The sequence below is a fragment of the Eurytemora carolleeae genome, unplaced genomic scaffold, assembly GCF_000591075.1.
Source record: "Eurytemora carolleeae unplaced genomic scaffold, Eaff_2.0 scaffold953, whole genome shotgun sequence".
Taxonomy (NCBI): Eukaryota; Metazoa; Arthropoda; class Copepoda; order Calanoida; family Temoridae; genus Eurytemora; species Eurytemora carolleeae.
The window spans coordinates 1-21,233 of record NW_019396998.1 but is presented as its reverse complement, the minus strand read 5'-3'; the positions used below and the strand labels follow the sequence as shown (position 1 = coordinate 21,233).

The following is a 21,233-nucleotide window of genomic DNA, read 5'->3' as shown; positions in this document are numbered from 1 at the left end:
TATAAACCAAACTAGATTTGAAAAGTAGGGTGCAGCAGTTTACCTATAAACCAAACTAGATTGGAAAAGTAGGGTGCAGCAGTTTTACCTATGAACTAAACTAGATTGAAAAAGTAGGGTGCAGCAGTTTTACCTATAAACCAAACTAGATTGGAAAAGTAGGGTGCAGCACTTTACCTATAAACCAAACTAGATTGAAAAAGTAGGGTGCACCACTTTACCTATAAACCAAACTAGATTGGAAAAGTAGGGTGCAGCAGTTTACCTATAAACCAAACTAGATTTGAAAAGAAGGTGCAGCAGTTTTACTTATAAACCAAACTAGATTGGAAAAGAAGGTGCAGCAGTTTACTTATAAACCAAACTAAATTTGAAAAGAAGGGTGCAGCAGTTTACCTATAAACCAAACTAGATTGGAAAAGAAGTGTGCAGCAGTTTTCCTATGAACCAAACTAGATTTGAAAAGTAGGGTGCAGCAGTTTACCTATAAACCAAACTAGATTGGAAAAGTAGGGTGCAGCAGTTTTATCTGTTACAAACTTCAGCATAGCGTCGTCTTCCACCCGATACACGTTTAGAGTTAAAGTCCTAAAGTAGAAATATAAATAATAATAAATGAAATAAATGAAGAAAAAACAAAGAGTATTTGAACAAAATGTTTGTTTCTACAAATGAGAAAATTTATTTTAATAAAATCTCTTTTGTTAACCTGAAGAACAATTTACTCTTAATTCAATATCCCGCATGGTAATCGTAACCTGTAGGAATAACTGAAGAGACGAAATTAAGCATTAATCATTAAATTCTAAGTGCCCACAGTGGATGTGGATATCAAGATCAAGTGCTTAGGATTATGAGTAGTCAACACAACAGTTTCCAGCTCTGTGCAAAAATAGATCCGGATTCAACTCATAAATATTTAGATTTATAAAACAAGTTTTAAAAATCTTCTTCTTTTCTGCTAAATTTTTTGGTAGAAACTTGATTTATCATTTAATAAGACTGCTGGGTAGGATAATGGAAAATACGGAAACCGAGCGGGGATTTTGCTGATGTTACGGGTTTTGCGGATTTTGTAGATTTTGCAGATCTTGCATATTTGGCAGATTTTCCGGATTTTGCGGGTTTGCAGATTTCGATGATTTTACCTGACAGCAATTCTGACCATACTCTCTGAATGGTTAAAGAACTTGATTGCCTCTGTGTACAACGGGAAGTCGTGAGTATGCTCGTTGTAGAAGAAATGAATAGTATGCTTGTTCAGCCTGAAATAAAAATATAAATTTTCTTTAAAATCTTTAATCCCGGCAAACCCCTCATACTATGCTTTTAGGATCTTCAATTTAAATTGTGAAAATGTTCTCTTTGTATTCCTTGCAAAACAAAAACAAACAAAAATGTTAGGGGGTAAAATATGAAAACTGGAAATCAACAATGTTTTCCCATTACTGGTATTTGTTAATGAACATTTCAGATTTTAACGGATTTTATCATTATANCCAAAAATCAATTAAATCAGTCAAAATGCCGAATATCAAAATCTTTATCTGATTTAAATTAAATGGTTTAACCAAACCTGAAGGAGAGGGTTTTCAAGAATGAGATGTAGTAGGCCATTACTTCTTCATCAGAGAAATCAAACTAAACCAAACCAATCAGCAAACTTTATCTTTAATTAAAGGGAGGAGCCAAATATTTGAAAAGAGGGTCAGAGCTTCAGAAAAAACTATCAAATTAGTTGTAGATACAAATCCTGAAATCTACGGTTAATAATTATTACTTTAAAGTAATAATAAAGAAACTTGCGCTTTTTTCTAATTTGCTCGATTTAATATTGGCAGATTAGTGGGTTTCACCCGTTGTGACGTTAAAAACCGCCTCGGGTAGTTTGGCACATTTAACAGTTTTGACACTTTCCCCACAATATTAAATCATGAAAGAAACACTTGCCAGGCGGATTCTCACGTCACACCGTCTCTCATTAGCCAACATTTAGTATTAATGATTTAAGACAATTTAGTAATTTAGTAGGTTTGTGATTTGAGAAGTTTTCTACGCCAAAATGTTTCTAATTCAGAGAAAGGACGTTTAGATAGCGGAATTTAAGAAAACCTAACGATTTCTATCATTTTATGTTGCATTTTGTCAACAAAAATCTACACCTGCATAATATTAAGTACCCCACGCAACTACATTACGTAATTATACAAAGAAAATTATTGATAAAAATACAGGATATCAAAGATAACAAAGTAAATAAGGTTTTTGACGCCTTCTTAAGCATTAACAAGTCAAGGTTTTGTAACAATATGATAGAAAAGACCCTTTCCAGAATTGATTGTTTTTTTTGCTATGGTCCAAGATTGAGATATCTTAAATCCCCGAAAAGGCTTCAATTACCGTAACTACCTTTTTCTTGGGACACCCTGTAGTTATTGCTGATGATTTATTTCCTTGTGAATTATGATGGAGTTGACATGGTTGTTGGAGAGAAGATAGTAAATAGAAGTCTCATTCCTAATATTCTCAAATAGAATATTCAAGGTCTGCAGTAACTATAAAATAAACAGGATTAAAATAATAAAAATTTCTCTTTTTTTCAGACTCTTTCTTACGCAAAATCAAGTATTATTTTTATACATAATTCTTTATTTTTCCTAAAAGTAAAAAAAAAATGAAGTATGAATTCGATCTAACTTAACTCAAATAATTGTTTTCTTTTGGCAAGTTTTTTTAGGAGCACTTTAACCTCCCCTTCCCCCTACCTTCCCTTCCCCGGCCCCGTTAAAATACGAATATTCCAGGGGCCGAACCTTTTATTTTAAAATAGCGCAGAGATCCAGAGACTGAACTCGATAGTCAATATTTATGTCCAAACTTTTAACTTGAAGGATTTAAGTTAAAATACGTGGATTTACTGAAAATCTGCCATGACTTACCAAGAGATAATTCACAATTGATTCAAATATTTAGCCGCGGAGCTTAGAGATTAGAAATTGTAGATAGCAGAAGCTACAGACAGATTCAAGTTTTCAAAAGTTTTGTCCTTTGGTGTTCTTACCTGTACACAAACGTAATTGTTTCCCGTTTTTTGATCCATAATCTTCAAGAAGAATGATAACATGTTCCTCTCTAGTTCACACAATAAATACAAACATTTGATTCAAGTTTAAAAGCTATTCTCTCTGCTAATAAATTGGCATGTTTTTCCCCTTCTGTACATTTTGAGAAATGGTAGGGGAATGCATTTTATACAACCTTTTTCCATCAAATGAATAATTTGTGAAAATTTAATCTCTGATTAGTATTTCTTCACTAAATTTCGACTATCATTTACTTACAAAAAACCTTCTGTTTCTTGAATTAAGTAACCCAACTTTAAAAAACATCTTTTAAAGTGTATGAAAATTCAATTTGTAAAGAATGGGGTAATTTTATCTATAAACATAAGAGATCCGCCTCCCACCTCTTCCGGTGAAAAAAAAACATAAAAAATTTTTTCTTACTGTAAAAAATAAAATTAAATGATGTGTGTTCCTAAGAAGAAGTCAAATACAGAACTATCATTCTGATCTCCCCAAATCAGTATTTCAGCAATACAGCGAAGTGTTTCAACCAACTGACTCTAAACAGTATAAAAATTGTTACATGTCTTTCATTTAAGATCCTCTTACATTAAAAATCCATAATTGATAGGAGGGGGGGGTCCAAAAATCGCTCTCTACAAAATTACCGACCCTTCTTCCCCGTTTATTTTTATACACCCTGTATGTATTCTTCAATATCATCCACAAAACATGTAACTTAAAATTACCTTATTGCTATCATTCACAGTCTGGTTTTTAGACAGCACATTGTACAGATATTTCAAATGTTCGAGGGAATGGGGATTTTTCACCTTCCACAGCCCCCCGAAAAATCCTGTCCTTTTAAACATTTTCTTGTTCACTTCATGGAAACAGCTTCAGTCTTGAGATTCATTATCTGAAAAAAATGCTATTAAAAGGTATACTATTAATTTTTTAAATCTCTGTTTTAATCTTGTTAAACAAATTCGTTGTGCAATGCCAATATTGTTTAGTACGAAAACTATTTCACAACATCGTAATTCATATTTCGTACTCCCATCAGGATTTTCTTACAAATCAGAAAATTATTTGGTTTGGTTAAATGTGTCATCTGACAGAAGTATGGCAACTTCGGCTCTACGCTACTTTAGTCCTACGATAATCCGTCTTTTTAACATTCCGACATGCATCAAACTCATCTAACTAAACAACACTTAAGAAAATATCTAAAATGAGACCCTGGGCATGTGATTGAAGCATGTAATTGACGTAATTTTCGAGTTTAGCAGGTGAATGTTGACTCGATGTCGGACAAGTCAATTCGTTGAAAGCTTTAGGTTTATGATGAAAGATATTTTTATAAATTAACATTTAAGAATTGAAAATTTCAAAATATCCAGCTACATATTTCTTGTGTACAATGGATTTGAAATGGATAGTTTTAAACTAGAAATTGTAATTGAAGAATCTCGTTTGAATTGAAAACTGCTGATAATTTTTTAAAAAATCTAAATTTCCTGGCAGAATTTTCTAGATAACTGTTGTTCAGCTAGGCCGAGGGTGGATATAGATCTGCATACGGATAAGCTCTGGCTCTGTGATCAGGTTTTATTAAGAATACTTAATACCAACCTTCCCTGCTAGCTAATTTCTGGATCTGGTTACCTGACATGACATACAAAAAAAACGACATACCAAGCATAACTAATAATAACGTACTGGATAAAATCTATGAAGCTATGCTAGACATGAGTCAGGCTTAATCTATGGCGACACGCCAAGCTTAAAATAATGACGACACGTTAAACTTGCAACAATGACGACATTCCATGCTTAAAATAATAGCGACAAGCCAGACTTAGAATGATTGCGACATGCTGACTGAATCTATGGCGACATGCAAAACTGAATATATGGCCCAATCTAATCTATCACAAAAAGTCAAACATGATCTATGGCTGAATGCCAGCCATACTCTATGGCGGTGCGCCATAAATTATGATCTAGGCGATCCCCCAAACATGTTCATTGCCGGCACGCAAGAAATACTCTATGGCGACTTGCCAAAAATAAAACAGTGGGGACACGCCAGGCTAGGAACAATGGCGACACGCCAGACTTAATGAAAAATGGCGACACGCTAGACTTTATGAATAATGGCCACACGCCAGTCTTATTGAATAATGGCGACACGCCAGACTTATTGAATATTGGCGACAAGGCTTATTGAATAATGGCGACACGCCAGGCTTATTGAAAAATGGCGACCCGCCAGGCTTATTAAAAAATGGCGACACGCCAGGCTTATTGAATAATGGCGACACACCAGGCTTATTGAATAATGGCGATACACCAGGCTCAGAATAATCCGTCCTAAAATGATTGCAACAAGCCAGACTTATTGCTGTGGATACCAAGGATATGGACGCCAAAAGAATTGAAATATTCATTTAGCTCTCTGAGCTTCCAGCAATAACTGCAATTAAGGTCATTGGAATCTTCTACCTTATTTGATTCTTTTGTTAACCCCAACATTTTAGCACTAAAAGACTTATTTGAAACCCAACATTTACAAAATTAACGCATGAATAAGAAAATGAAATGAAACCCCTCATTTGATACGGCGTTTGAATAAAAGGAATTTACCGGNACTCTCCTTTCTTCCTTCCTTACTTTCTCCCTGTTCCCCTCTTCGGATCGATTCAAATGCCCCTTAAAAATATTCCATGGTTTTTTTTGGACCCGTCCCTACCTTTTGACACTTATATCAAATTATCAACCCATGATCGGAGAAATTGGTTAGATTTTGGTGTTTTGAATTTAATTGAATTTTTATGTTTTGGCTGAAAATCAATAAAATTAAATATTACTAATTTGTATGCAGGATCATGAGACTGGGAAAAGAAGTTTTAAAAATTGCTGAATGCTTTAATATTTAAAAATTTATTTCATCCCTGTGCAGTAGTTTATATCAATACGAATATTTTTCCCTCAATACATAAGGAATTTCAAGAATTGCCTGCAGCAAGCCATACACTTTCGATTTCTTCCCCAAAGCTGAAAAATCACCCCTTTTCACTAGCTATGGATGGGGATTGGTCAATTGTAAATCAATACCCATTTTAAAATTTTCTTAACTCTTAAGAAGCACGTTTATCAAAAGGGTATATATTTTGAAGAAAAATGTAAATTGTCTAAAAAATGTCCGAATTGGTGGCCTTTTCAACCCGGATCAATTCAATTATTGCCGAAGGCGGCTTATTATATGAGGGGGAGAGGGATTACGCCCCCCCCTTGGAAAAATGGGGTAACGCCCCCCTCTCAAAGAAAATTGGGGGGATGTCCCCCCCCCCCTGTAACAAATTAGGACTGCAAGAAGAGAGAGCAGGCACCTTCTAGCCCTTTCATTTGATTTTTAAGAATTGACAAGAAAGTTCCCTGTGGCGCCATTTATTTACTTTAATTTAAAAAAATTGTCTCCACGTTTGCATTCCTTTTTGTTTCACTACAGAGCTAACCAAAAAGTGTTTCCAATTTCGTGTTGGGCCCAGTCGCGCATTATGCATTTTTTTCTGAAAACATCGTCTCGTTCCTCTTGATGTCTACACGATGGCAAAGATTAACTTTTAACCAAACTCTATATTTAATAAGGTGTCAATGCCTATCTCAATCAAAAACTGTTCTTTCGATTAAATAATGTTAAAGAAAAATACAACTTCTCAAAATCTATGAATGACAAAGCTACATCAAGGTTAAAACTTTCCTTTAATCAAGATCTTAAAAGCTTGATCTCAATATCCAAAGGTGCACTTTTAAATTTGAAAAGCATTAGTTTTCCCTGCATAAGTATGAGCACCGCTTGATATCGAATTTGTCAGGTTTCAATAATGAGTTTCCAACCAGGGTGAAACAAATGTCTTGAATCTATAACTAAATTAAAGATAGCCATGGCACACGGATTTTAATGATTATATGGATGAAATTATTGTTGCCTAAACCGTCTTGTAAATCAGTTCAAATCGTCGAAACATTGTGAAAATTAATGAACTTGTGGATATATAACTGGTTTTTTTACTTCTGCAAATTTTACTCGGTACCTAACAAGCGTTCACCCAAACATGGTCGATTTTCAAAACATTTTATGCTTCATATTGCATATTGATAAGAACTTAATTAATTTCCCAAACTAACAAGTAATTTTATCTCTTTTGATATCATTATAATCCAATAGCAACGGCCATTTACAACTTCTGTTAAATAACTTTAATTAATGATTCCAGAAAAATAAGATAATAAATTATTTTCCAAAATGAAATCTAATGCTTGGTTTTCATTTAATTTTGATGAAGATTTGGAATCCGCCCAGGAAAAAAAGATCCAGATAATGAATGTTTACTGATTTTAAAACAAAAGAAAATTTAACCTAAAACTTCATGAATCATTGAGCATTTTTTATCACATCAGATTTGGGGTTTGAGAAAGACTTATTAGCAGTTATATAGTCTCTTGGATCCAGATCCAGGAAGCCCAACTGTTGCGGATCCGACGGATCAGTATTCGGTAACCTCAGCACTGATAAAATCAATCATTATTTAGAAGGTACAAAACCTTTAATTAACAGGAATCTGTTGCATTCCATGCAAAATGTTGTACGACTTAGGACAATTTTAAGATTCCCTATTTTAATCCAAATACCGGATTCTTTAAATTATAGTGTAAGACTTTTCCAGTCACTATTAATACGATTCCACACTTAAATGCAAAAAGTGTAATTGATTTTTACTTATAATTCAATTATGATAAAAATCTAATAGTTAAGTTTCAGGGTTACCCACAAAGGATGAAACAATTGGTCCAATATTTTAAATAAGGATAATTTTAAGCGAACTTCAGTCTAAGACAGCACTGCCCGATTTATATCAGAAAAAATTAGATATCATATTTATAATAATAGCTGATAAATTAAATTGTGGGTTTACTACAAAAGTGACTCGCACATTTCAAAGTTCAACACTTAACAAAGAAAGCGAGATTATATCCCATATTATTGCTTAGAAAATAGTTTCGAGAGTATCACTGTGAATCGGGAAAAGAAAAGTTAACATTTGCAGGGATTCAATCCATAATATAAAAAACTTTCCCGTTGTCTCATCCTCAGCGAGTAACCCTGTGTAGTGTATATTTAGGTTCAGGTTCATTGAGTTTCGAGAAACCAGGATCTAAAGCTAGCCGTCTGAAAAATAATAAATTTAACAGTTTCTAACCAGACTATATCTAACCTTTGATTAATTTCTCAACTGATTTGAATGGAAGGAAATAAAGAACAATTTGACAATATATAAATCTTTATTTAAAAACAAAAATGGTTTATGATTAACTGAATGAATTGTTCACATATAATTAAATAATTCCCCACAAATAATTACTAAAAGAATGAATACTTTTAACCTAGGATGGTCGGAGCAGACGACGTGTCCTGAAAAACATCAGATTTAATAGCTAGGTGTCAAGTGTGCGTGTATGGGAGGGATATTAAAAAAGATAAAATTCTCACAATCTTGACGGGGATTTAATACATAGCTGTCCCAATTTACCGTCGATATTTCAGAACAATTGTTATCGACAGAAGATCGGGACAGCTATGGTATGTGAATATAAACCCACCATAGTTTCTGCTGCACTGGATTCTGCAGACAAGACTCCGTGCTGTAAAATTATTATTTAGTACATTTAGTTATTTGTATATAGAGCTACTAGACAACAGTGAAGTGGCAAGATGAATAAAGAAACAATATTTGTTAAAAATCTTGCAACAGCACTAAAAAGCAGGATTTGATCAAGATTAAGTTCATTTGAAAAATTTACATTTGTTTAATTCTTAACCGTAATGGAAAAATCTGGATAAAACCCTGGCTAGGGCACAATAGAAAGTTAAAATGTAAAGCATTGGTTGAAAAATTAAAGATAATAACAATTCAAATATTGTGCCCTCAAGACGTAGCTTATATACGTACCGTGCATGACTAGAGGCAATGCACCCTGACATTTACTAGCAGTTCGCCTGTAATTATTCTTCTGGTTCGTCTATAATAACAACAATTAGTAGTAGCATAGTAGTACATTATTTATGGGGAATTAGATCACAAATTACAATACAATATATAAATTATCTGAACACCATTATCCTTGATAATAGCAAATGTCTGAAAATGTCTGTTTTAAGGGCCCTTAGGGTATGGCTTCTAAAAGGAAACCTTTGATCGTTTACCTACTGGAAACCCCGCCAATTTAAGTTGAGCTTTCATCTGTTCTAACTCATTCCTAGCCTCATCTAGCTCCTCACGAGCATTCTCAGCCTCGTTCCTTAATTCGGAATTCTCATTCCTCAATCTATAAATTTCCTTCTCAGCTGCCTCCAGCTCACGCTTCTTCCGCTCACGGTTCTTCTTAGCGTTAATAGCATTAAGTCGGCATTTCTCTGCGTCTGGGTCAGGCAGGGGGTCGTTAAGCTCATACATTTTCCGTTTCTTAGCGGACATACGAGATCGGCAATTTCTTGCAGACAGCTGGGATCTGATACGACTAGGCCTGGGAGCTTTGAGGGAGTAAGTATGAATTTTCTCGGTTGATTTCTCCGCTACTTCTAAAACTGGAATAATATCAGGAGTTTCGGAGGTCTGCTCAGTTTGATCAGCCTCTACAATTTCGGAGATCACTGTAGGGGTGGAGGACTGAGAGGGTGTGTTCACTGGTTCATCTTCGAACACATTATCTATATCTGCAATACTGAAATCCAATGCAAGCCCTGTGGACGCAAGATTGGGCTTAAATAGAAAATTAACTTCATCTTCAAGATCATCTGGATTCATTACAGGATCGTTATCACTCATAAATGCATTGTCAATGTCGAAATTAAACAGATCGACGCCAGAATCGGGCGATCCCTGGCCTGCTCGCAGATCCATATCTGGAGCTAGGTGTTGATCTGTTTCAGAGACGAAAAACTCCTTCCAGGCGGTTGAATCGTCCTCAGGAATGGCCGGAATCAGGTCCGGATCCTCAAAAAAAGAAAAAGACATTAAATCTGACATAATTTCCACCTTTAATCAGCAGAAACCTTACCAAGAAAAGATAAAAATCCACGAGAATATTCTTCTGTGTCTGTTGGCGCTGAACGTTTCGTAACGAGTAACTGAGGAATCCAAAATGGTGGATATCTTTAAAAACACTGTCCTTTGGTTGGCTGATATGATCACGTGATCTACACTTCCTGCTCCCCTATTGGTGGACTACAGACTTGACTCGGCCTTTGTTGCGGAGACCGCTCCAATTTCGTCATCTGTTCAAAACGTTTTACTCAAAACAGGGTTAAAACTTATTTACAAATTTTTGACAATGTTTTGTTTTACTTTTAAAAAAACGAAAATTAAAGAAAAAAAATAATTTTTGTTCGCAAAGTAAGATTGTCATGAAAATCAATGAGGACTGAGGACTGAGTGTATACTGAGAATTGTAAAATCATTTCCGTGTTAATAGTTTTGCTAAACTGAAATTTGTAAAAATGCACCATAAAGTGTATTTTGATNCTACTTGTCTACTTGTCTACTTGTCTACTTGTCTACTTGTCTACTTGTCTACTTGTCTACTTGTCTACTTGTCTACTTGTCTACTTGTCTACTTGTCTACTTGTCTACTTGTCTACTTGTCTACTTGTCTACTTGTCTACTTGTCTACTTGTCTACTTGTCTACTTGTCTACTTGTCTACTTGTCTACTTGTCTACTTGTCTACTTGTCTACTTGTCTACTTGTCTACTTGTCTACTTGTCTACTTGTCTACTTGTCTACTTGTCTACTTGTCTACTTGTCTACTTGTCTACTTGTCTACTTGTCTACTTGTCTACTTGTCTACTTGTTTTCTTCTCTAATTCTCTACTTCTAAATCTTGTCTATTTTTCTACTAAGGTATTTTTGTCTATTCAATTTCTACTTTTCCACAACTATCTGCTTGTTACGAATATCTATTTGTAAACATATAAATATAGGCTACTTTACAATTATCTACAATTTTGTCCACTGCACCACCTGTCTACTTGTCCGTACTTGTCTAATCATGTCTTTTGGTCTATTTGTATTTTGTCTGGTTGTCTGGTTGTCTGCTTGTCTACTTTTCTTTACTTTTTACTACACTAATAATCTACATTTTTCTACATATACCTCGTCTTTATCTATCTATCATTATACAGCTTTCTTCCCGGCTGAAGTTTCTATCAGAAATATTAGTTTTCAGCTGATACAGGATAGAGAGATATTGTATTGAATGTACTATATGAAGTTCCATGGAAACCAGCAATAATGCCTGCAGTGTGTGTGAAACATTTAAAACATGGATTTTGTTATTTCATTTTGCATTTCATGCCAACCATTAGATAATTAAATTGCAAAGAAGCAATTTTCTTCAAGTAATATGTAAAACATGACACATTGGACCTCAATAAAAGTCTATAATGCATAATTAATGAATAATGTGCTAAAAGAAATTGTCCTTGTGCAATATCTAAAATAAGTAGCTAATGCAGCAGTGCATTGAGGACGCACTTAATTGTATTTGTGACATCATACATAAACAACATACATAAAGTTATTGCCGCTATACATAACACATTAAAGTTGCTTGATACAATTACCTGGTATATGCGAATTCATGAGAAGCTCTACAAATACAATAAAAAAGATTTCCGATTTTTAAAGAATAATGCATTGTCAAACGATTTAAACAAATACGTTGTACATCATTTACTATGTATTTTTAAGAAAGGGATGCTTTATTCCCCCCCTCCCCCCCCCCCATCATCAATTTAAAGTTTTGTTATTCTCATTATCTTTTCACCACAAATATTATAAATCAAAGAAAATAAATATGAAAATAAAAATTATATTACAAAATATAGAGAAATAGAATGAAGAAATATAAGTTTCAATGTAAGTTTAATTAACAAAAAAAATAATAATTTTTTGCATCAGTTTTTTAATGAATTTCTGACATAATTTAAAGGTTTTAAATCCTAAGCAAACATAACAATTAAAACTATTTAAATGAAAAAGATGAAAGTTTTTTATTTTTATATTTTTTTATTTTTACAGATAAAAATGGCAGAGGTAAACACCTGGGATACTGAATTTGAATTTGCTTTGGAAATTGTTAAAAAAGTAGGAGAGATTATTAAAAACGCATTTCTTAGGTAATGTTAAAAAATATCATTTCTAATCAGAGAAAAGATTTTAAACGTGGCTTACCATGAAATTACGTTAGCACTCAGTCCCTTTAACATAATATTTTTGAAAAAGTTTTTAACAATCCATAAAAAAAGAGAAGGATCGAAAGCATCAAATTTTCATTCTGAATCTTAATAATGATATTTTGTATATCTGAAGATTTTCCTTTAAAAAAAAACACATAAAGTTCAGGGGCGCAAGGGAGAGGTTTTTTTTTTTATTTTTTTTTATTATTTTCTTTCAAGGGATAAAGTTGTGACAGAAAAGAGTTCTGCAACGGATTTAGTAACAGAAACAGATCAAGAGGTAACAATACATATATTTTTAATAATCTAAATGAAAAATAAGTTAAGAATAAAATAAAATTATGAAATATCGGGCAAGATCATCAAGTAATACAATTGTTTTAAAAAAATCTTAAATTTTCACTACCTAAATTGCGCAACGTTGCCCGTGGGATTAAAAAAAATTTAATTTATTTTTAAAGAAAGTTTTATTTTTGATTTTCTTATCCAATGTTACCAATTCGGTCCAGCCGTTTGGGCAGCTTTAGCAAACAAATATATAGTTAACTAAATAAAGATGTTAAAATGAAGGGTTTTTTATTATTCAGGTTGAAAGAGTGTTGATAAAAGGGCTAGAGAACAAGTTTCCTAATTATAGGTAAACATGATTTTTTATTTTACATGGGGCACTCTTTTGTTAGTATCCCTTTCCCTTTCATGTTAATCAGTACTTTGAAGCAGAACTAACCATCTGTATACATCCTTGTTTATAAATACATTTTTGGAATTTTTTAGGGTTTCTTACAGAAGTTTTAGTCTTGTATTTTTTGGTTTTGTTTTTAAAAGTTTACTTTATTAAATGAGAATTATATTTCGAAACTTAATGAAGTCGATCAAATGTTTTTGCATAATGTAGGGATCAGGTTCAGGTCTACATTTTTTTGGAATTAAAAAATTGTTGAAAAAATTAAATTTTTAAATTATACAAATCTACCTTACTGTTGTTGTAACATCAAATGACCCTCCATGCATTTAAAGAGGGACATGTCCGATTTAAACGGTACCCTTTAAATCTAACTGATAGATAATGTCGAAGATATCAACGCGTTCCAATCTGAAAAGTGTTTAATTTTGACAAGTTCCTCCATCTGCGGCAGACACCCGAAAGTCACTTGTATAGATTAACAACAAACGAAAATGATAAATTTTTTAAGTTAAAAACATGGATAGTTCATTCATTCGTAGCCATAAAAAGCTTTTAAGGGTACTGCTGTGAATCGGACATACCCCGCCCTATGAATGCAAGGTCACTTTAACGGAATTTTCTCCAGATTTATTGGCGAGGAGAGTGTTGCCGGTGGTTTGAAGTGTGAGTTGACCCATGACCCCACCTGGGTCATTGACCCCATTGATGGAACTACCAACTTTGTACACTCTAATCCGCATATCTGTACAATTCTAGCTTTCATGGTGGAACAGGTACTGGACTGTACATTGTACAAGATTTAGTTTCCGGTTTTATTATCAAATTAATTTAGCCAAACAGTACTTTGAAATTTACATTTACAAAACAAAATAATAATCATTTTTATCTACTGTTATTATTATTATTATTACTATTATTTACAACTATATTATGTACTAGTGAATTGAATTTAGTACACTGTACAACCCTATCATGTACTAGGAGGTAGAATTTAGGATAGTGTACAACCCTATAATGTACTAGGAGGTAGAGATTAGTATAGTGTACAATCCTATCATGTACTAGGAGGTAGAGTTTAGTATAGTGTACAACCCTATCATGTACTAGGAGGTAGAGTTTAATAAAGTGTACAACCTTATCTTGTACTAGGAGGTAGAGTTTAGTATAGTGTACAACCCTATCCTGTACTAGGAGGTAGAGTTTAGTATAGTGTACAACCCTATCCTGTACTAGGAGGTAGAGTTTAGTATAATGTACAACCCTATCATGTACTAGGAGGTAGAGTTTAGTATAGTGTACAGCCCTATCATGTACTAGGAGGTAGAGTTTAGTATAGTGTACAACCCTATCATGTACTAGGAGTTAGAGTTTAGTACACTGTACAACCCTATCATGTACTAGGAGGTGGAGTTTAGTATAGTGTACAACCCACTAGGAGGTAGAGTTTAGTATAGTTTACAACCCTATCCTGGATCAACTGTGGACTGCAAGACGGGGTAAAGGGGCCTTCTATAACGGTGCTAAGGTAAGACTTTAAAAAAATGTTTATAAAGGGATTGTTCACATATTTGAAAAAATGTTTAGATGATTGAACACTGCCTTCAAAGATGCAATTTTTGGGATTCTTGTAAGGAATCTTAGGTGTAATTTTTAGCGATTTGTTAATTGGGTATTTTTGAATTCACCAAAAAATTCGTCTTTTTCATTTTTTTCGTGTCAATTTCTTTTTTGACAATCATTATTAAAAAGTCCTGATTTTTATGTTGATTTTAAGAATAAATTTTTTCTGATTTATGTAACAACGGATTTATTAAAATACTGAAGGGTCCGGCGTTGCCCGTGGAATTTTTTTTTAAATATTTTAAAAAAATGTTGAATAAGAAATTCGATTTTTTTAGCTAAGGCATCCCCTCCCCACTCATGAGTGTCCACACAAAAATTCACCCCATTCGGTCCAGCCGTTTGACCGGCTATAGGCAACATATATATAAGAATGTCTTGTTTTATTTTATAGATAAACATTAATTATATGATTTATATAATAAAACTCTGCGCCTATGTTTACCCGTGCGTGGTACCCCGGAGGTGACATACGATAAAAAAATGTTAAAAGTTTTTAAAATTTCACGGGCAGCGTCTGGCAATTTAGCTAAAATCATGATTTTAAACCAAGCACGGATAGACGACGGTGGGAGAGACAATAACACAATAAATAATAAAATGAATCTGGTAAAAACCAGGCAGTCCACTTAGTTATATGTATAATTGAATTTAGATCCAGGTTTCGTCTTGCAAGAGCCTTGGTTCAGCCATCCTCGTTCAGGTATTCTTTTACAGAGTGAGACTTAAGAAACGTCTGCATCAAATTTTATGAAGTATTTATCTAGAAGTTAGTAATTTTTTTCTGAACTATGTTTTTAATTTAGGAAGTAGGTTCCGCTACCCCGGACCGAGTAAATATGTTAACAACAAACTCAACAACATTTATACCTAGGGTAATATTTTTCTCTATTGTTTATTGGGTTGGGTAGGTGAAATTAGGGAGTAGGGATATTGAAAATTTAATTTTTTAATCATTACCAATAACAAAATCTATAACTAACAATGGTTAAATTTTTCTATTTGTGTAAAGTCATAATCAGAAAGACTCGGAATTAATTGACAGGTAATGAGACGACTTTACATATCTTTGGTAATTTTAAACGCACAATAAAGACAGACCACATTTTGAAATTGGCAGGACTAGGGCTATTTTTTATATAATCGTTTCATTAATCATATTTGTAAAATTAGATTGTATAGTCGTCTGATTAATTATAGATTAATTCCGGGTCTTTTCTGACTGTAATATTTCAAAGGAAAGAGTCTAAAAATTAAAAAAGGTAGACATAGAAAATTTACTTTTATGTTCAATATCAGTCTTGAAAGTTTACATTTAGAATTTAAAAATATTTAGTTTTTGTACAACTTGAAAATTATGTTGAGTTGGTAATAATTCCGGAACATAGGAAGATATATATAACCGCGTAGCTTGCAACTTTTGAATGTAAAATGAACTGATTTAGGCTCATTTTCCTTTGGCGGAATTATTGATTCACTTCTTATTATTCACTAATCCGTACACTCGTCTCTATAATCAGTTACATCATTTACTGGTTTCACTGTTTATGTTTTATGGAGGCGATATTTTTCGTACATATGAGCACAAAGAAGCAACCTAAATAAACAGGCTTGATTTTGTTCAAAAGTTGCCAGCTTTAGTTTTATATTAATGTTTAGGTTCGAAGTATTAGATCTTATGGTTCTGCAGGCATAAATCTGGTTTATTTGGCCATGGGATCAGGTTTGTGATTGGCAGAATGGGTTTTTATAAAAATATTTTCGTTTGTTTGTAATACAATTGTAATACAATTCAGTCTTTTTAGTTAAATACTTTTTTCACCACAGTTTATTGGTGAAAAATTCAGAAAAATTATTAATGCAGAATACAGAATTTTTCTAAACTATTTCCCAGTTATATGAATAAATAAATGAATTTTTATAATGTCATGTTTGAAGGGTTGACTTAGAAATTGAAATTGATGTGTTGAAAATCAAAGTTTTTTCAGAAAAGTTTAGTTTTTTTGTAAATATAAATAAATAGCCATGAAATACACATAATGCCCGTATATTTGATTCAAGGAAGAAAACATAGAAAACTACATTAAAAACTTCTTTTTTTGCAATTTTTTTCTCCAATTTTAAAACTTATATAATACTTCCATTATATCAAAACTGTATTCTGCTAAGATTTGCTTTTGTTAAAATTTGCAATATTTTTATCTTATAATAGAAGAAAATGAAAAAACAAACAAATAAAACGATAGTTTTAAAACGTTTTTAGATTGTTTTTGTTTTCTTTATTTCATATATACTTTCCAAAAACGTCTTGACACGATCGTTTTTGGTTTGTGTTCCTATTTTTTTCTTTTTTAAGTAAAATTTTTTGCAAAGGGGATGGTGGAGATGTCCTGTTAGATGATGAGGGGGGGTGGGGGTCCCTGTCTTGGTTCCTAGCTTTCTTTTGATATGCATGAAGCCATAGTTAAAATATTTTCAATTTGGAGGTCATTAGAGGTCATTAGAGATCACAAGAGGTCATTAGAAGGCCAAACACAGAATTCTTTGCTCTTACTGTGTTTCCTGGGTTTCTAGCTTTCGTTTGACATGCAAGAAGCCATAGTTCAACAAATTTATAATTGTCAAGGTCATTACATGTCATCACAGAGGTCATTAGAGGTCATTAGTGTCCAATTTTATTTCATTTTTGGAAAAAAGGCGTACAGTAAAATTTGGAAGATTTTTACAAAAATGAAGGCAGGGACTCCCCCCCCCTCATCAAATTGTACATCTCCACCATCCCCTTTTATCAAAAGAAAACTTTAACAGAATGTATATATAAATATATAAGAATATGAATACAATGACTTATCTTTTATTATTTCGTTTTCTACTATATTTTTTAAAAGAACTTTTTAAGGCTATAAATGACATTAAAAATGAAAATTCAAAACTATCCTTTAAGTTCAAAAATGTTATACTATAATATTTTTAGTTGATGCTTATTTTGAGATGGGATTCCATATTTGGGATTACGCTGGGCCATCACTCATAGTCAGGTATCTTTATATATATATATATAGTAATAATCTCTCTTTTTTGTCTGTTTCTTTAATAGAGAATAGAATATATATAAGAGTGGAATTTACTAGAAAAAAGTGTTAAACGGCCATTTTGTTGTACTGTTTCCATACTGCAGTTGTACTTCACATATTTGTGCTATATAACCTTTTGGTCTCTGGAATATCATTTTATAGAAAATCTAAAATTATTGTTAAAAGAAAACCAAATTATGAAATAGGCTGGTTTCATAATTGACCAATGATCATTTCACATAGACTCTATACCTTTCACTTTACAAACGATGATTTTCCGTTATAACTTTAAATCAAATGATGTTTTTTATTCCCCTAATTCATTATAAAGTTTATTTAACAGCTTTAAAAAATTCGAAATTGAAATGAATAGTCTAGGGAACATACTGTATTAATGTACTCTACTGCATATAATTTGTGAACATTTACATGATTTGTACACTTTGAACTCGCTTTCAGGCTGAAAGGGACTGAAAAAATTCATACCGAGAGATTCTTTAAATTCCCCTCTAATATATATTCTATTCTCTATGGTTTCTTTCGATGTCCGAGCATAATTCATGAACACCTGGACCGATTTGCCTCAAATTTTGATTGAGGAACTGGTTGAACCTCAGAAATTGTCTTGGTTTGGTTTTAAAGTTCTAAGATGATTATTGACTTTTATAGAAAAAATTTAATTTCCAGGCAAAGCTGGTTACCTGAGCTAGTAAATTATAAAATCTTACGTAAATAGATATCAAACGGAATAGTATTTTTAGCGATATTCTGGACAGTGATCAATTCCTAGCTCTCACCTTTTCAGAAACAACATTACACCATTCCTGGTTATCTTATCGCTTCTTCAACTAACTCTCTCGCACCTCTGACCATTTAGTAAAAGTAAATTTAAGCTAAAGTCTGACCGCGTCAACCTTGTTGCACCGGCTAGTCCTATTGAGTGTCTGCTTTATTAACCCAATGTCCGGGCGATACAGTACAAACTGGGACCGGATGGGTTGACCCGGCTCGGAAATTCAAATGTACTACGGCGGCCCGTGCTCTGTTTGTCTCCGAACATTTGTTATTTATCATTATTTAATATTTTAAACTTTATCTTTATCTTTCAGGGAGGCTGGAGGTGTAGTTCAAGATGTTTCTGGATCTAAGGTTAAATAATATTAATAATTAATCTATATAATCAAATAGATTATCAAGTACAATAGGTGGAAACAGAGAAATGGATCAATTATACACGACGTCACAAGTGTCAAATATAACAAAGAAAACGAAATTTTCTCATATTATTTGACATGGTTTTCAAGATTAAATAAAAAAGTGTAAAAACAGAAAATAAATAAGACATAAAATTACACCTTTTTCACTGTAAGATAACCTATTTATTCTAAATTTATCACTTTCATTAATAATTTTTTCGGACACAATACTGAGTTGTGATGTAAGAATACAGCTGTACTGAGAGTTTACAAATACTACGTTGCCATCTATTTGTCTTATTTATCTTAACAATCTATTTGTATATAATAAGACTCTTCGTATTAATATTTAATATCTCAACTATAAATATAGAAAGAGATTAATAGATTATTTTTGATATCTAATAGCTCAACTATAAATATAGAAAGAGATTAAAAGATTATTATTGATATCTAATATCTCAACTATAAATATAGAAAGAGATTAGAAGATTATTATTGATATCTAATATCTCAACTTTACATATAGAAAGAGATTAATAGATTATTATTGATATCTAATATCTCAACTATAAATATAGAAAGAGATTAAAAGATTATTATTGATATCTAATATCTCAACTATAAATATAGAAAGAGATTAATAGATTATTATTGATATCTAATATCTCAACTATAAATATAGAAAGAGATTAATAGATTATTATTGATATCTAATATCTCAACTATAAATATAGAAAGAGATTAATAGATTATTATTGATATCTAATATCTCAACTATAAATATAGAAAGAGATTAATAGATTATTATTGATATCTAATATCTCAAATATAAATATAGAAAGAGATTAGTAAATTATTTATTTAGAAGTTATTTACAATTATGATAAAATCATCACCTCACTTATAAATAATTGATATTAAAATGATTTTCAAATGCATTTGTTGTAATTTAATAGTAAAAGGTCTTTTTTCTGTAATATTTTTTCAGAATTAAAGTTTTGTACTAAACCTTAGAATAAAAAATATATCGTTCACTTTCATTATTTATTTAGCAGCGACAAAGATCAGAACATTTTAGACAGAAGGGAAAGATCAAATTTATGCAACATTACTGGTACAACTTTGTGACCTTTTAGCTCCTCTAGTTTAATTGTAAGTACATGAGAAAAGAAAAGGAATTGACACAAATTTTGGTTTTCTAATTTCTATATCTTTGCAGCCCAATGTCGTGGACCTTAGATATTTCAAACTAAGAATTCTGTCAGATCAAATAATCTAAGTTTGAAACATCAAGGTTTTACACAATCAGGTTGCAAAGATATGGGTATTAGAAAATTGCAAAGATATGGGTATTAGAAAACTCAACTCCTTTAATTAAACAAATTCTGAACATGTTCTTCTCAATAGCTCGTCAATACGAGAATTGAAAGCATGTAAGATTTCAATCTAAAGAGCAATTCATCTTAGTTTGACGTGAGATCACTAGCTTTGTTTGACGTGAGATCACTAGCTTAGTTTGACGTGAGATCACTAGCTTAGTTTGACGTGAGATCACTAGCTTAGTTTGACGTGAGATCACTAGCTTAGTTTGACGTGAGATCACTAGCTTAGTGTGACGTGAGATGGGATAAAAGTGTTTATTTTAAACAGATTATAAACTTTATAGCGTAAGATGCTGTTGTCCGTGGAATTTAAAAAAGATCCAGAATTGGACAGAAAACGACGATATTATGCGTAGAAACTTTATTTTCATTTTTTTATTTTCCCTCGATGAAGTGCTCCGGTTTGTCAGCTGGTATTATCAATCTGAACAACTTCAAGAAAAAAAGTTTTTCTGTAAAATCTAAAAAAAATAGCTCACGTTTGTGAATTGTTTTTCTCAGAAAACCCGGTTTCCACATAGCAATTTTGATTTGCAGAAAAATCGTCTTTTCTTAATGTTGCTCGGCCCTCCTTACTATAGGTTCGTTATAACAAGTAATATATGATGCGGGCATTAAAGTTGACCTACTCTCAAAACCAAACTAAGAACATTTCTGTGGTTCTCCCGAGTTCCCAATCACAATTTGAGGCTAATCGGTCAATTAAGGGGTTCCAGAGTTATGATAGGACATACAAACAAACAAACAGACAAACAGAGATTACAACTTTATATATAAAGATATATTTATATATATGTCTTTGTTTTATTTTTATATATTGGCCTGATGTCAATAAAGGGATATAAATGTTCTAGCACCTTACACTGTCAATATATACTTTTCTTGGGAAGATTAATAGATAGATA

General features: G+C 32.4%; 3 protein-coding genes across 3 annotated transcripts in view; 1 reads left to right on the top strand and 2 right to left on the bottom strand.

Annotated features, from left to right (window-relative positions):
• Positions 1-4,003, bottom strand: part of LOC111710920 (protein CLEC16A homolog) — a 27,501-nt gene extending 23,498 nt beyond the window's left edge. Inside the window, exons 1-7 of the mRNA XM_023485117.1 lie at positions 3,815-4,003; positions 3,538-3,625; positions 3,062-3,132; positions 2,454-2,555; positions 1,577-1,641; positions 1,149-1,265; positions 485-588 (exon numbers count right to left, since the gene is read on the bottom strand). Coding sequence (XP_023340885.1) covers positions 485-588; positions 1,149-1,265; positions 1,577-1,641; positions 2,454-2,555; positions 3,062-3,132; positions 3,538-3,625; positions 3,815-3,937 — 670 coding nt within the window. The 5' untranslated portion in view covers positions 3,938-4,003. The remainder of the gene's footprint in view (positions 1-484; positions 589-1,148; positions 1,266-1,576; positions 1,642-2,453; positions 2,556-3,061; positions 3,133-3,537; positions 3,626-3,814) is intronic.
• A 4,392-nt stretch (positions 4,004-8,395) lies between these two features.
• On the bottom strand, positions 8,396-10,184 carry LOC111710908 (uncharacterized). Its single transcript, XM_023485103.1, has 4 exons — positions 9,337-10,184; positions 9,083-9,152; positions 8,733-8,774; positions 8,396-8,544 (listed from the first exon to the last, which is right to left on the bottom strand). Exons 1-2 carry the CDS (start codon positions 10,157-10,159, stop codon positions 9,136-9,138), a joined length of 840 nt encoding a protein of 279 aa, XP_023340871.1. The 5' UTR covers positions 10,160-10,184; the 3' UTR covers positions 8,396-8,544; positions 8,733-8,774; positions 9,083-9,135.
• A 2,024-nt stretch (positions 10,185-12,208) lies between these two features.
• Positions 12,209-18,896, top strand: LOC111710909 (inositol monophosphatase 1; the record flags this gene model as incomplete). The annotated part of the gene is given in 10 exon segments (XM_023485104.1): positions 12,209-12,308; positions 12,588-12,648; positions 12,956-13,005; positions 13,679-13,826; positions 14,489-14,578; positions 15,329-15,376; positions 15,480-15,548; positions 16,333-16,396; positions 17,648-17,711; positions 18,857-18,896. Coding segments are annotated over 10 exon segments (726 nt in total), but the record flags the coding sequence as incomplete, so codon positions are not given.
• Positions 18,897-21,233: the final 2,337 nt, after the last annotated feature.